We start from the raw sequence: 11,202 nt of genomic DNA, 5'->3' as shown, positions 1-11,202 counted from the left end.
GTTGGTGGTAGTATGACAATAGAAGTTGAACCTTCCCACCAATATTCCGTTACATTTTGTTGCTGTGTGACAAATGGCAGCAGAGGGGCAGTCTGACAGAATGGCATCTGACATGGAAATACATATGAAGCAAAGGTGTGTCACTGAATTCCTCTATTAAAAAAAAAAAAACTGCACCCACTGATACTCATCAACACTTGCTGAACACTTATAGAGACCAAACAGTGGATGCAAATACAGTGAGGCAGTGGGTGGCACTTTTCAGCTATGGTAACTGTGGGTCACCTTCACTGCTACTGATTTTGAAAAGGACTACACGCAGGCTAGTGAAAATATAAAGCAGATGGTGGTGACTGTATTGAAAAACAGTGTTCCATAGCTATTTTGTGGCTAATAATGTGTTCTTTCAAATAGTGTTATTGTACTCTTTTATTGCAGTTTCCACAGCAGTAAGTATGAGGCATTACTTTTGGAGCAACCTACATATTTTCCTATCCCTTGTACATAAAGTTCCCCCTGTGCTTTCATCAAATACTTCTCCCTATGTAGAGCCTTGGCTTTAAAAAAATAGTTTTTCTTAGAAAAATGAGAATCAGAACCTGAGAACATACAACTTGGCACTCATACATAGACAAGTGTTAATTATGTTTTAGGACAAAACCAAGTTTTTAATGAAGCACAATGTGACATTTAAATCCCCTCTGTAGAGGTAGAAACCCAGTGTTTTAACCTAATCCATCCAGATATGAAATACTGATACCAGATACTGATTTATTGCTATTAGTGATAACGAATTTGGGAGCTTATAATGTGAACAAGGTAGCGTAAATACAGTTGTGATCTCCAATTCAGAGTAAGACATCCACATCTGTAGTAAGACAATAGCAGATTCTAACAAGAATCTACTTCTTCTTGTAAACATTGTATTTGTGCAGATTCCTTTATCATACTTTGATTTCTAAAGTTACGAAAGGCAAGGTTAGTAGCAGAAAACACATCCAGTTTCACATTCAGCAATATGAGAACCCTGCTCTTCAAGGACAACCAAAAACCTAGCAGCACATTTTCAAACAATATTACAAGTTTTTCTGAATTACCCGCCCCCCTGTTCATCCCACCCCCCAACAAAAAACAACAACAAATCTGACACCAAAAATAAAGTGCAGTACCCAGAAAAATAAGTGTCAAGAAAATAGCCATGTTCTTTCCTTTGTTAAGAAAAAAAAAAAAAGGTACTTGGCCTCAGTCTTAACAATGCTATACTGTGTCCATCATTTTGGATTCTTCTTCATCTCTTTGTATCACAGAGTTTAAACTGCAGACATTTGTATTTATGGAACCTTGTAGATCACCTGTGTTCTGCAACAGATGAAAAATCGACAGCTTAATTCTCAACAACTGGAGGGAGAAAGGAGAGCTTTTAGCTTGAAGATAGACTCTTGTCTATCTTAAGACAGAGACAAACATGCAATACTAATGAAATAAGCTTATAAAAATTCATTACCCAATACTGCTGCACTGTGTTAAAGTGCCTTTTTTCTTTTTTTAAATTTAATTAGCACAGATTGTGTTTGGTGTATTTCTAGCACTGTAGACTGTACATTAACTAGAATTCAACTATGGATCTTACCTGAAAAGTACCTTAATCAAATTATTTCAAGCTAAGTAGTTTCAACTGCATCTCCTTCTCTATTATCTAATTTTTGAAAATCTTTTAAGTTGCTTCTTCATTCCAGGATATGGCCATCACTAGTAGTCTAACAAAAGATGTAAGCAACCTTAAGTTTTCTTCTGTGACAACAGGCGATCTTCAGGCTTCACTTAGCTGAAAGATCCTATGAATTGCATTGATTATTTTAACCTAAAAGCCTCTTCCACTGCTTGTGGTAAGGTATGAGTACAATTCTATCATCACATCAGCTTTATGATGCAGCATTTCTTTTCCAACAAAAATGGAAAGGTGCTGAACATTTGCTTTTCACCTTCTCCTGATGGAGAATCATAGAATCACCAAGATTGGAAAAGACCTCCAAGATCATCTAGTCCAGCTATCCACCTACCATCAACACTTCTCCATTTCTCCTGATGCCCAACCTGAACCTACCCTGGTGCAACTTGAGGCTATTGCCTCTAGTCCTATCATTAGTTATGCAGAAGAAGAGGCTGACCTCCACCTAGCCACAACCTCCTTTCAGGTAGTTGCAGAGAGCTATAAGGTCTACCCTCATCCTCCTCCAGACAAGTTCTACCAGGTGAAAAGAGAGCATATATATGCCTTGCATATTGATAATACTGGAAGCTATATCCTGAGCGCTCTGTTCTAGGAATAATTCTCTTTAATTCCAGAAAGGAACAACTTCCTAATCCCAATTTAGTTAAATTCATTTCTGGAAGTAATAAACTTACCTGTGACAAAGACGTCAGCTGTTCTACAAGACTAGGATTGATAGTGGGATTATATAGTAAGATAGCCTGAAAGCTATCTGATTGTGACCAGATTCTCACTCTTGTCTTGAATGCCTCAAGTTCATTTTTAAATGCCTCAAAATAACCTTCTCCTGTCTGCAAAAAGAAAAAATGAAGTATTCTCATTTCAAACAGATTATCTTATAAATTGTAAACCTTTTGTTTACTGAAAAAGTAATGAATGTCAGCAAAAAAAAAAAAAAAAAAGAATCATCCCTAAATTTTCATTAAGACTAACTGTAGTACTTAAACACAGAAACAAAGTCATTTGTTTATCTAAAGACGTTTAAAAAGAAATCTCATTTTAGCCCTTCCTTTATTAACTTTAGAAAAACAGGTGCTTGTTCTAACATTCTGGTCAAGAGAAAAGCACAAATTGACTCAGTCAGCAGAACTTCTTAAAGGAGTTAACTGACCTCCTATTAATGCAGTGTTAAGACCCATCAGACATGAATAACTGAATACAGTCAATGGCAAACCACAGTTTGAGTCTTTCTACATTTGTCCTACATTTTCAAGATAGGAATTACAGTAAAATATCTATGAAGAACTGCTAATAAAACACATCCCCATAATACTAAGTGAATGAAATACTTACCATCTTACAGCTAGGAAGAAACCTACTCTAAAATACTTGTTCCTTGTAAAATGTTAAGAGTTTCTACCATCATTATACAGAGTGACTTACTTTGGCTTTTTGGAAAAAGAGACGAAAACAGCCTCTTGGATCCACATTGCAGTTTTTGGCAATTTCTATAATAAACTGCATTACTACTGCTTGGTGTGCTACTTGTTCCATCAGAGCTCTTTTCTGGAAAAAAAAAAAAAAAGTTCAAAGTTACAATTTAAATATATTTCCTGTAACTATGTTTATACAATTCAGCATTAATTCATTTTATTAGCTAAAGAGATAAGAACTGAGGGCCACAGAAGTAAGGGGACTGTTACTTAACTGAAACTAGACCTAATGCAACATGTATGTATACAGTTTTTTCCCTCCAATTAGAGTAAGCAAGAGGGGAATACTTGAACAGCTAATGAAGTTGGACGACTTTTCCAAAGTGCAAATAGGAAACTGTATACTTTCAAACAATTAAAAGGTCTTCATACCTGTTCAGCTTCTAGATGAAAGCACCATAACATGAGATATTTAGATGTTTCTTCACTTACAAGATATGGGTGGTCAGACAGAAATCTTTGACTATCATCCCATCTTCTCATCATACCTAATTAGAGAAACATAGGTTGAGATACTTGAAATGGATACGTGATACAATGCAGCAAATCAAACAATCTTTTGAATTGGAAGGGACTCTTACAGGTTATGAAGTCCAACTCCCCTGCAATGAATGGGGACATCTAGATCAGGTTGCCTGGCCAGCCTGGCCTTGAATGGCTCCAGGGATGGGTCTTCCACAACATCTCTGGGCAACCTGTTCCACTGCTCACCATCCTATTTTAAAAAACTTCTTATGTCCAATCTAAATGTCCCCTCTTTTAGTTTGAAACCATTTCCCCTTGTCCTATCACCACAGACCATGCTAAGGAGTCTGCCTCTTTCTTTCTTTCAGCTCCTCTTTAGATACTGAAAGACTGCTAACAAATCACCTCAGAGTCTTTTCTTCTCCAGGCAGAACAGCCCCAGCTATCTCAACCTGTACCCATTTTTGGGGCATTCCATCCTTGGATCTCTGGCCTTTTTCTGGGTACTCTCCAACAGGTCTATGTCTCTGCTATACTGAGGGTTCCACACCTGGATGCAGTACTCCAGGTTAAGGTCTCACCAGTGCAGAGGAGCAGGATCACTTCCCTCAACCTGCTGGCCACACTTCTTTTGGTGCAATCCAGAATACAGTTGGCTTTCTGGGATGTGAGGGCACATTACTGGCTCAACTCCAGCTTGGCACTCACCAATATCCTGAAGTTCTTTTCAGCAGGGCTATGTTCTATCCTTACGTCCCACAACTCGTAGAGATGGTGAGCATTACCATGACACAGATGCATCACCTTACACCTGGATTTGTTGAACCTCATGAGGTTCACCTGGGTCCATTGCTTGAGCCTGTCTAGGTCTCTCTGAATGGCATGCCATCCCTCAAGCACACTGACTGCACCACACAGCTTGGTATCACCTGCAAACTTTCTGAGAGTGCACTCAATCCCACTGTTGATGTAATTGATGAAGATGTTAAAGATCACCAGTCCCAGTAGTGACCCCCAAAGGACACCACTTGTTACTAGTCTCCCATCATTACATTGAGGTATTGACCACTACTCTCTGGGTATGATCTCACAACCAGTTACTTGACCACTGAACAATCCATCCATCATATCTTTCCAGTTTGGAGAGAAGGACGTTATGGGGAACGTTGTCAAAGGCCTTACTGAAATCCAGACACATGACAGCAGTGGCTCCACATCTATTGATGCAGTTACACAATCATAAGAAGTAATGAAGTTTATCAGGTATGACCTGCCCTTGGTGAAGCCATGCTGGTTGTCTCATATCACTTCCCTCTCTCCCACATGCCTTAGCATTGCTTCCAGAATGACCTGTTCCATCATTTTGCCCCAGCAATGAGCTGACACTAACAGGTCGGTAGTTCTCTGGGTCATCCATTCTACCTTTCTTAAAAAAAGATTCAACATTGCCTTCTTTCCAGACACTGCAGACTTCATCTAACTACCATGACTTATCAAATATCATTGAGAGTGGCTTGGTGACTACGTCAGCAAATTCCCTCAGGACTCTGTGAAACATCTTACCAAGACCCATGTAGTTATGGATGTTCAGGTTTCTCAGTTGGTCATGAAATTGATCTTCATGTACAGTAGGAGGGGCATCACTCCCCCAGTTGCCACCTACCGAACCATCCACACAAGAGCTGTGTTTAGAGCAGACACTAGTGAAAACTATTATCATTAAGCAAAGTTATTCAGTTCGTCAGCTTTCTCCTTGCCTGTTTTTACTAGCCTGCCTTTATTGCTCAGTAGGGAGTGCGTGCCCTCCTGGACTTTCCTTTTCTGGTTGATGTACCTATAGGAACCTTTCTTATCCTTCTTTGCATCCCTTGCCAAGTCCAGTTCCAGTTGAGCCTTGGCCTTCCTGATTTCACCCATACAAAGCCTAGCAGCATCCCTATACTCCCCCCAGGTTAGCTGTCCCTGCTTTCACTGCCTATGCATTTTCTTCTTGCTCCCCAGTTTGACCACCAGCTCTCAGTTCAGCCACACCTGTCTCTTGCTTTCCTTTCCTGACTTGCTACACCTGGGGATGGAGAGCTCTTGTGGCCTAAAGAAAGCGTCCTTAAACACCTGCCATCTCTGCTCTGCTCCTTTGACCTTAGGACCTAAGGACAGATTCTAGGGGGTTTTGTTGACTAACTCCCTGAAGAGCTGGAATTTGGCTTTTCCAAAATCAACCTTCTATTAAGTCTAAAGTAAGCTACTTACATTTATACTCCTGTAGAGAATCATAGTTGCATCCCCCAAGGATCATTAAGTCCAGCCCCTGGTTACAAACAGGACCACTCAAAATTCAGACCTTATGTCTGAGAGTGCCATCCAAAGGCTTTTTGAACTTTTGAGCAGTTTGAGGCTGGGACCACTGCTGTGGGGAATCTGTTTCCCAAACATGCTTTTGGTCAAAGAACCATTTCCCAATTCCCATCTTGAGCCTCCCCTGATGCAACTTCATGCTGTTGTATGGGAACTGCCGAATCACGGCCTGAACCCCTGATTGACCACCTGAGGCGAGCAGTAAGTCAGGCAATTCTCCTGTGCTACTGGAAGGAGTGGAGCCTTGCACCACCTCTCCTAGACCCATTTAAGAGCTGACTACCACTGGGGAAGGATCTCTTTTGGAGATTGCTCCTCTTAAAGACTTCTCAGCAAGCCCAGGACAAGGGTAAGTCTCCCATCTATTTAGTATGATAACCTGTTTAGCTTAACTTTCTCATATATTTCTTAATTATAACATCTTCATTGTTATCATCGATGTATATTATCAATATTCATTGATTATACAGCTGTTCTTCATATATCACTACTAGTCAAATAATTTGCTGGCAACCAGTACCACATATAAAGTTTAACTCATCTATCAGCATATAATTATAACTCTGCTAAAGATGACCTAAACTAATCTTAATTCTGATGAATGAATATTTAAGAGAAACCAGTGATGGATATTTCTTTTGGCTTTCTCAGCAGCAGAGATGTTCTGCCTAAGTTCTTTATTACATAAAAGACAGAGCAGGATCCAGAAAAGGGACTTGGACTATATGGTTAGTGAAGTCTATGCTACCCCTTGGCAGCAGCAAACACAGAACGAAGGAAGTAACACTCTTTTTACTAGGAACTTAATTATTTTGAATTAAAACAGCATGACTTTGAATTAAAGAGGTAAAAAAAAAAAAAAACACAACTAAAAACATTATGTAGGAAAATTGTTTCTGTAATTGCTTAATCTGAATTTAGATAAAGTAACTTTGCCCAACTCTTGATTAGGAAACACAATAAAGCCAGTTTGTTCTGCTGAACACTCTCACAGTATGTTTACAGATGTTTACCTTTAATTATCATTCCCTCTGCAACTTAATAGCCACCAGAAAGCCACTTCTTAAAAGGAGACAGCTTCAGACAATCCCAAGCACACTTCTATACAGGACTTACGTTTCCATGTATATCCCTAACTTCTCCAATGAACAGCAAAAAAAAGAGTTACTTAGACTTTGGTTTAAGATCTTAGACTTATCTGAGTACTTGTTTTTAGTTAACAGTCCTACTGATCACAGGTGTTAACAAACAGTTTACACCTTATTTCACTTTGAAATGATTATCTGTCCTGATAAAATAAAGCTAGACAGTCTGCTAGTCAGGTGCTTCATTTATTAGCACTTGTTCTAAGTTTACGCAGTAATGAACTTAACAAGTTCATAGAAATTTGAACCAGAAAGTGTTGGAAAAAGTGCACTTACCGAAGTGTCTAATCTTTTGTTCATGTTTTTTCATAAATGATTCAGCTGCATCTTCATCTTCTGTTTCTTTTCTTTTTCGATTAATAAAACTCTGAGGAAGACAAAGACTGTAACTACCACAGAAATCTCCATACATACTTTTTGCAATATACAGGACTATTACATGTCATCATGTTACCCTCTAAAGGAAGATTCTAATTTAAGAGTCACATCACATGCTTGAGAAAATTTTCTTTAAAACAAGCATACTACCTAACAACAGACTTGGAAAGTTTCATTATAGTTGATTAGCCAAAAAAAGTTGAGAGAAAATTCTGTACTCAGGAAGGCATGCACTGATTTCTGCACAAGAATAATGTACCCTGCAACCCTGACACAGTTTAATCAGTGAAATTATGAGATACGCTAGATGTTCTTATTTCAAATTAAGTTGTGAAAACAAAGCAGATATTCTACTTGAAAAGAGTTTTTGCTAAATAACCTGTATTGCAATAATCAGTATTAAAAGCATGTTTCACATTTGAGAATCTTGCACACCAGAGAAGCAGACTCTTGATGCCAAGAAGCTATTGTTTGATCCAGTTTGATAATATATGTACTTTATGACCACGCAAGTTCTGATCTCCACTTCTGGTAAAGAAACGTCATCTAGATGTGTAACATGAGCGCAGCTTACTCCCTTCCATGGGGCAAAATAAAAGTAAACAAAAAACATTTAACACACCTTGTGATTTTGCACTCAAAACTAAGAAGTGTGATGAAAAATGAGGGTAATGTATGTTTTGATAAACAGTGAAATGAGCCATACCTTATTAAATACCTCCTTACTAACAAGATCTGTGTTCCATAAGTCCTGTCTTTCCCCTTGGTTTAGTGCTTCTTCTTTTCTTCGCCACTCCTCCTCTCTCCATCTCAACTCTGCAACTTCAGTCTTTGCTTGAGCATGTTCTTGATCGAAGGATTCTGCATTATGCAGTGCTAAGCTACCAAGTTTTTGCTGGGCTTCTGCAAGATTCCATGTGCATTCTACAGAGTGCTTCACAAACTCTTTCTCTTTCTGGCAGGCTAATTCGATCTCTTGGCTATAGGTCTGTGAGGAAAATCAGACATGCTCTTTATGGAGGGAAAACCAACAAGTTCACAAATTGTATAGGAGCAGACAGGCTTAAATGCTAAAGATAAGGCTGATCTGGAAGGCATCTCAGAAGCAGCATTCTATCTGCAGGAATGATTAAATGTGGTTTAGTTACAGGTGGGATTTTAGGATGACGTTTCTTCCTCAAGCTATATTAATATGTATTAGCAAAATCTTGGATAAGTACCACTATCGGTAATATTTATACAATCTGAAGACTATTTCTGACACAGTTGAAAGATCCTCCTGTGATCTCCCTCTGGCTGAAATGCTAGCAACACACAAGTATGAGAACACCTGGATAAATACTCTGAACACACACTTCTTGGAAGTATCAGTTTTGTGATGCAAGATAACAACAGTAAAGTAACTGCCCGCATTCCAATGCGGAGTAGTTCAACAGATGGCCAACATCTTTCTTTGAACTGACAACTGAAAACAGAATGCAAGTTATGAAGTGGCAGAGGCCCAACACAAGCATACTCTTTTTGATCAAATCTATTAAAGGCACTGTGACTCGTACCTAGGAGAGAACGACCTCTTCAGCACCAGCACTTACACTGCTTCTAGATGTATGCTGGAAATTTCTGTTCAGAAATCTAGGAGTGCTGGGAGTACATCCCCGCTGTGCCTTCCCAACCCTCTCCACACATATTCATCCCTCAGCCCTCAGGGGCCACCTTATGAAACCTGCTGCTGAAGAAGTCTGGCTCAGGGGCACGAAGGCCAACACAAACTGTGAAAGCATACATAGGGGGAGTCTCTTCAGCCTCAAAGTTCTGTGCCAACTCTCTGGAGCGTTTCCCTTCTCAGATGGAGATAAAAACCTTGCTGTTTGGAGAACTCGGTAACGGCCGCTACACATAATGTAGGCTGATGACACTTGAACATACAGAACTCACCGCAGTGAACTTATAGAGGCGTGTGTGCAGAAAAGCACACAGGCCACACACCCGGCGTTCAGACACAGACGAGGGCAATGCTCCGGCGCGGCTCTCCCCGCGCCACTTACCAGACGTGAAAGTGTTACTCGCGGGCAGCGCCGGCTGCCAGCCCCCAACCTCCACCCGCCCCACCGGCTCGCTCCGGCCCCAAGCGCACCCGCCCGCCCCGCCCCACGGCGCCCCCCCGGCCTTCGCGGCCGCCTCCCCACGGCAGGCCGGAGCTGGGCGGGGCGGCGGGGCCGGCGGCGTTAAGGCACCCCGCGACGGCCGGGGAATTGCGCCACCGTGGGCTGCGGCGGTGTGCGACGCCGGCAGCTCGGTGCGTACCTGCAGGCGCTGTCGGGAGCCCGGAGACAGCTCCCGCTGCTCATCCTCTTCTACTGCGGCGCTGCCGTCCCGGTACCGCGGGAGCCATAGCGCCATCCTGGCTGCGGGAAGCGCCGATCGCCGCCCCCGGCCGTTCGATAGCTCACCGGAAGCGAGGCCGCGCACCACTTCCGGCAATAGCTAGCGGGCGGCCGTGACACGGCCGCTCAGCGCCCGCCCCCGCAGTCGGCGGGCGGGGCTTTTCGTGAGGCGCGCTGGGCCGCTCCGCTCCGACCGACGATCTCTCGGCAGCAGCGCACGGGAATGGCGGGAGGGTCTGCTACCTTTTATCCCGCGTAGTGCCTTGCGTCTGCTCTCGTGGCGCCCCGTTGTTGGGCGGAGGCGGGGGGAGGGAAGAAAGGGAGAGCAGAGAGACCACAACGCGGTCGCCATGGCGATGCGGTTGGGCGGGCGTCTCGCCGAGCGCCGCCGTCAGAGGTGGTCGGCGAGCTCAGATCCGCGCTGCGAAACCGGGTTACCGTGCCCGATCCGCAGCCCCGAGGTGTCCCCAGTGAGAGCGCGGGGTGTCTGCAGGTCGCGTGCGAGACGCTACAGCAAAACTGGGTACGAGCAGGCGTTCCTTGGAAGCGCCGTGTGCGTATGTTCGAGGGTCGCTCCGAAAGTGATGCCTTCTTTGTTTCCACAGAAATGGTAACCGATACAAAGAGCACAATAGCTCTATTTGATAGAGCACGTTCCGAGCTAATGTTTTTCACTATTTTTCGACATTGTCGCCACCATTACCTGCATTTTCACCAGCAATGAGTGAGAGCATGTATGACTTGTAAAAATCTGCACTGATGGAGGTGGGTTATTGTTGCTGTCACCACTCCTGAGATGCACCACCATTGCCTCACTGTGTTCACATCTCCATAAGATTCAGCAGGAATCTATGAATGTCTGTCAACGGGTGCCATATTTTTTTTCTGCAAGGAGGAATTCAGTGTCTGTCAATGGGTGCCATTTTTTTTTCCACATGGAGGAATTCAATGACATACCTTTGCTTCATACACTCTTCCACATCAGACCTTCTGTCAGACTGCCCCTCTGCTGCCATCTGTTGCACAGCAACAAAATGTAAGGAATATTGGCAGGAAGGCTCAACCTCTGCTGTCATAACACCAACATCCACCTCTGACATCTTGGCCAACATAATAAAATAGGTTGCATTACTTTCAGAGAAGTCCTTGTAGACATATGCCTATTGACATGAGTGGTGCATATTCAGTTCTTGGAGCTCCTGGGAAAATCTCAGTTTTTTAACAACTTGGTTCTCACCTGAAATCTGGGAGGTAACAAAAAATAAGTTTGC

General features: G+C 42.4%; 1 protein-coding gene across 2 annotated transcripts; it reads right to left on the bottom strand.

Moving 5' to 3' along the window:
- Positions 1 to 642: 642 nt before the first annotated feature.
- On the bottom strand, positions 643 to 9,987 carry CDC37L1 (cell division cycle 37 like 1, HSP90 cochaperone). Of its 2 annotated transcripts, XM_085212973.1 has the most exons (8): positions 9,852 to 9,987; positions 8,254 to 8,535; positions 7,446 to 7,536; positions 5,233 to 5,328; positions 3,577 to 3,692; positions 3,155 to 3,277; positions 2,407 to 2,562; positions 643 to 1,359 (listed from the first exon to the last, which is right to left on the bottom strand). In XM_085212973.1, exons 1-8 carry the CDS (start codon positions 9,945 to 9,947, stop codon positions 1,258 to 1,260), a joined length of 1,062 nt encoding a protein of 353 aa, XP_085069099.1. In that variant the 5' UTR covers positions 9,948 to 9,987; the 3' UTR covers positions 643 to 1,257. The 2 variants fall into 2 exon arrangements, with proteins under 2 accessions (XP_085069099.1, XP_085069100.1); XM_085212974.1 differs by lacking the exon at positions 5,233 to 5,328.
- Positions 9,988 to 11,202: the final 1,215 nt, after the last annotated feature.

The sequence above is a fragment of the Meleagris gallopavo genome, chromosome Z (assembly GCF_905368555.1).
Source record: "Meleagris gallopavo chromosome Z, MGAL_WU_HG_1.1, whole genome shotgun sequence".
Taxonomy (NCBI): domain Eukaryota; kingdom Metazoa; phylum Chordata; class Aves; order Galliformes; family Phasianidae; genus Meleagris; species Meleagris gallopavo.
Note: the sequence above shows the minus strand (reverse complement) of the source record. Positions and strands in the feature narration are given on the sequence as shown.

What these genes read in the sequence shown, in the direction of transcription:
- CDC37L1 (XM_085212973.1), bottom strand. Translation starts at nt 9,947, where the DNA reads ATGGCGCTATGGCTCCCGCGGTACCGGGACGGCAGCGCCGCAGTAGAA. An exon ending in GTAAGGAGGTATTTAATAAG is followed by an intron (nt 7,537 to 8,253) that starts GTATGGCTCATT and finishes TGTCTTCCTCAG; the next exon opens with AGTTTTATTAATCGAAAAAG. An exon ending in ACAAAAGATTAGACACTTCG is followed by an intron (nt 5,329 to 7,445) that starts GTAAGTGCACTT and finishes ATGGTTCGGTAG; the next exon opens with GTGGCAACTGGGGGAGTGAT.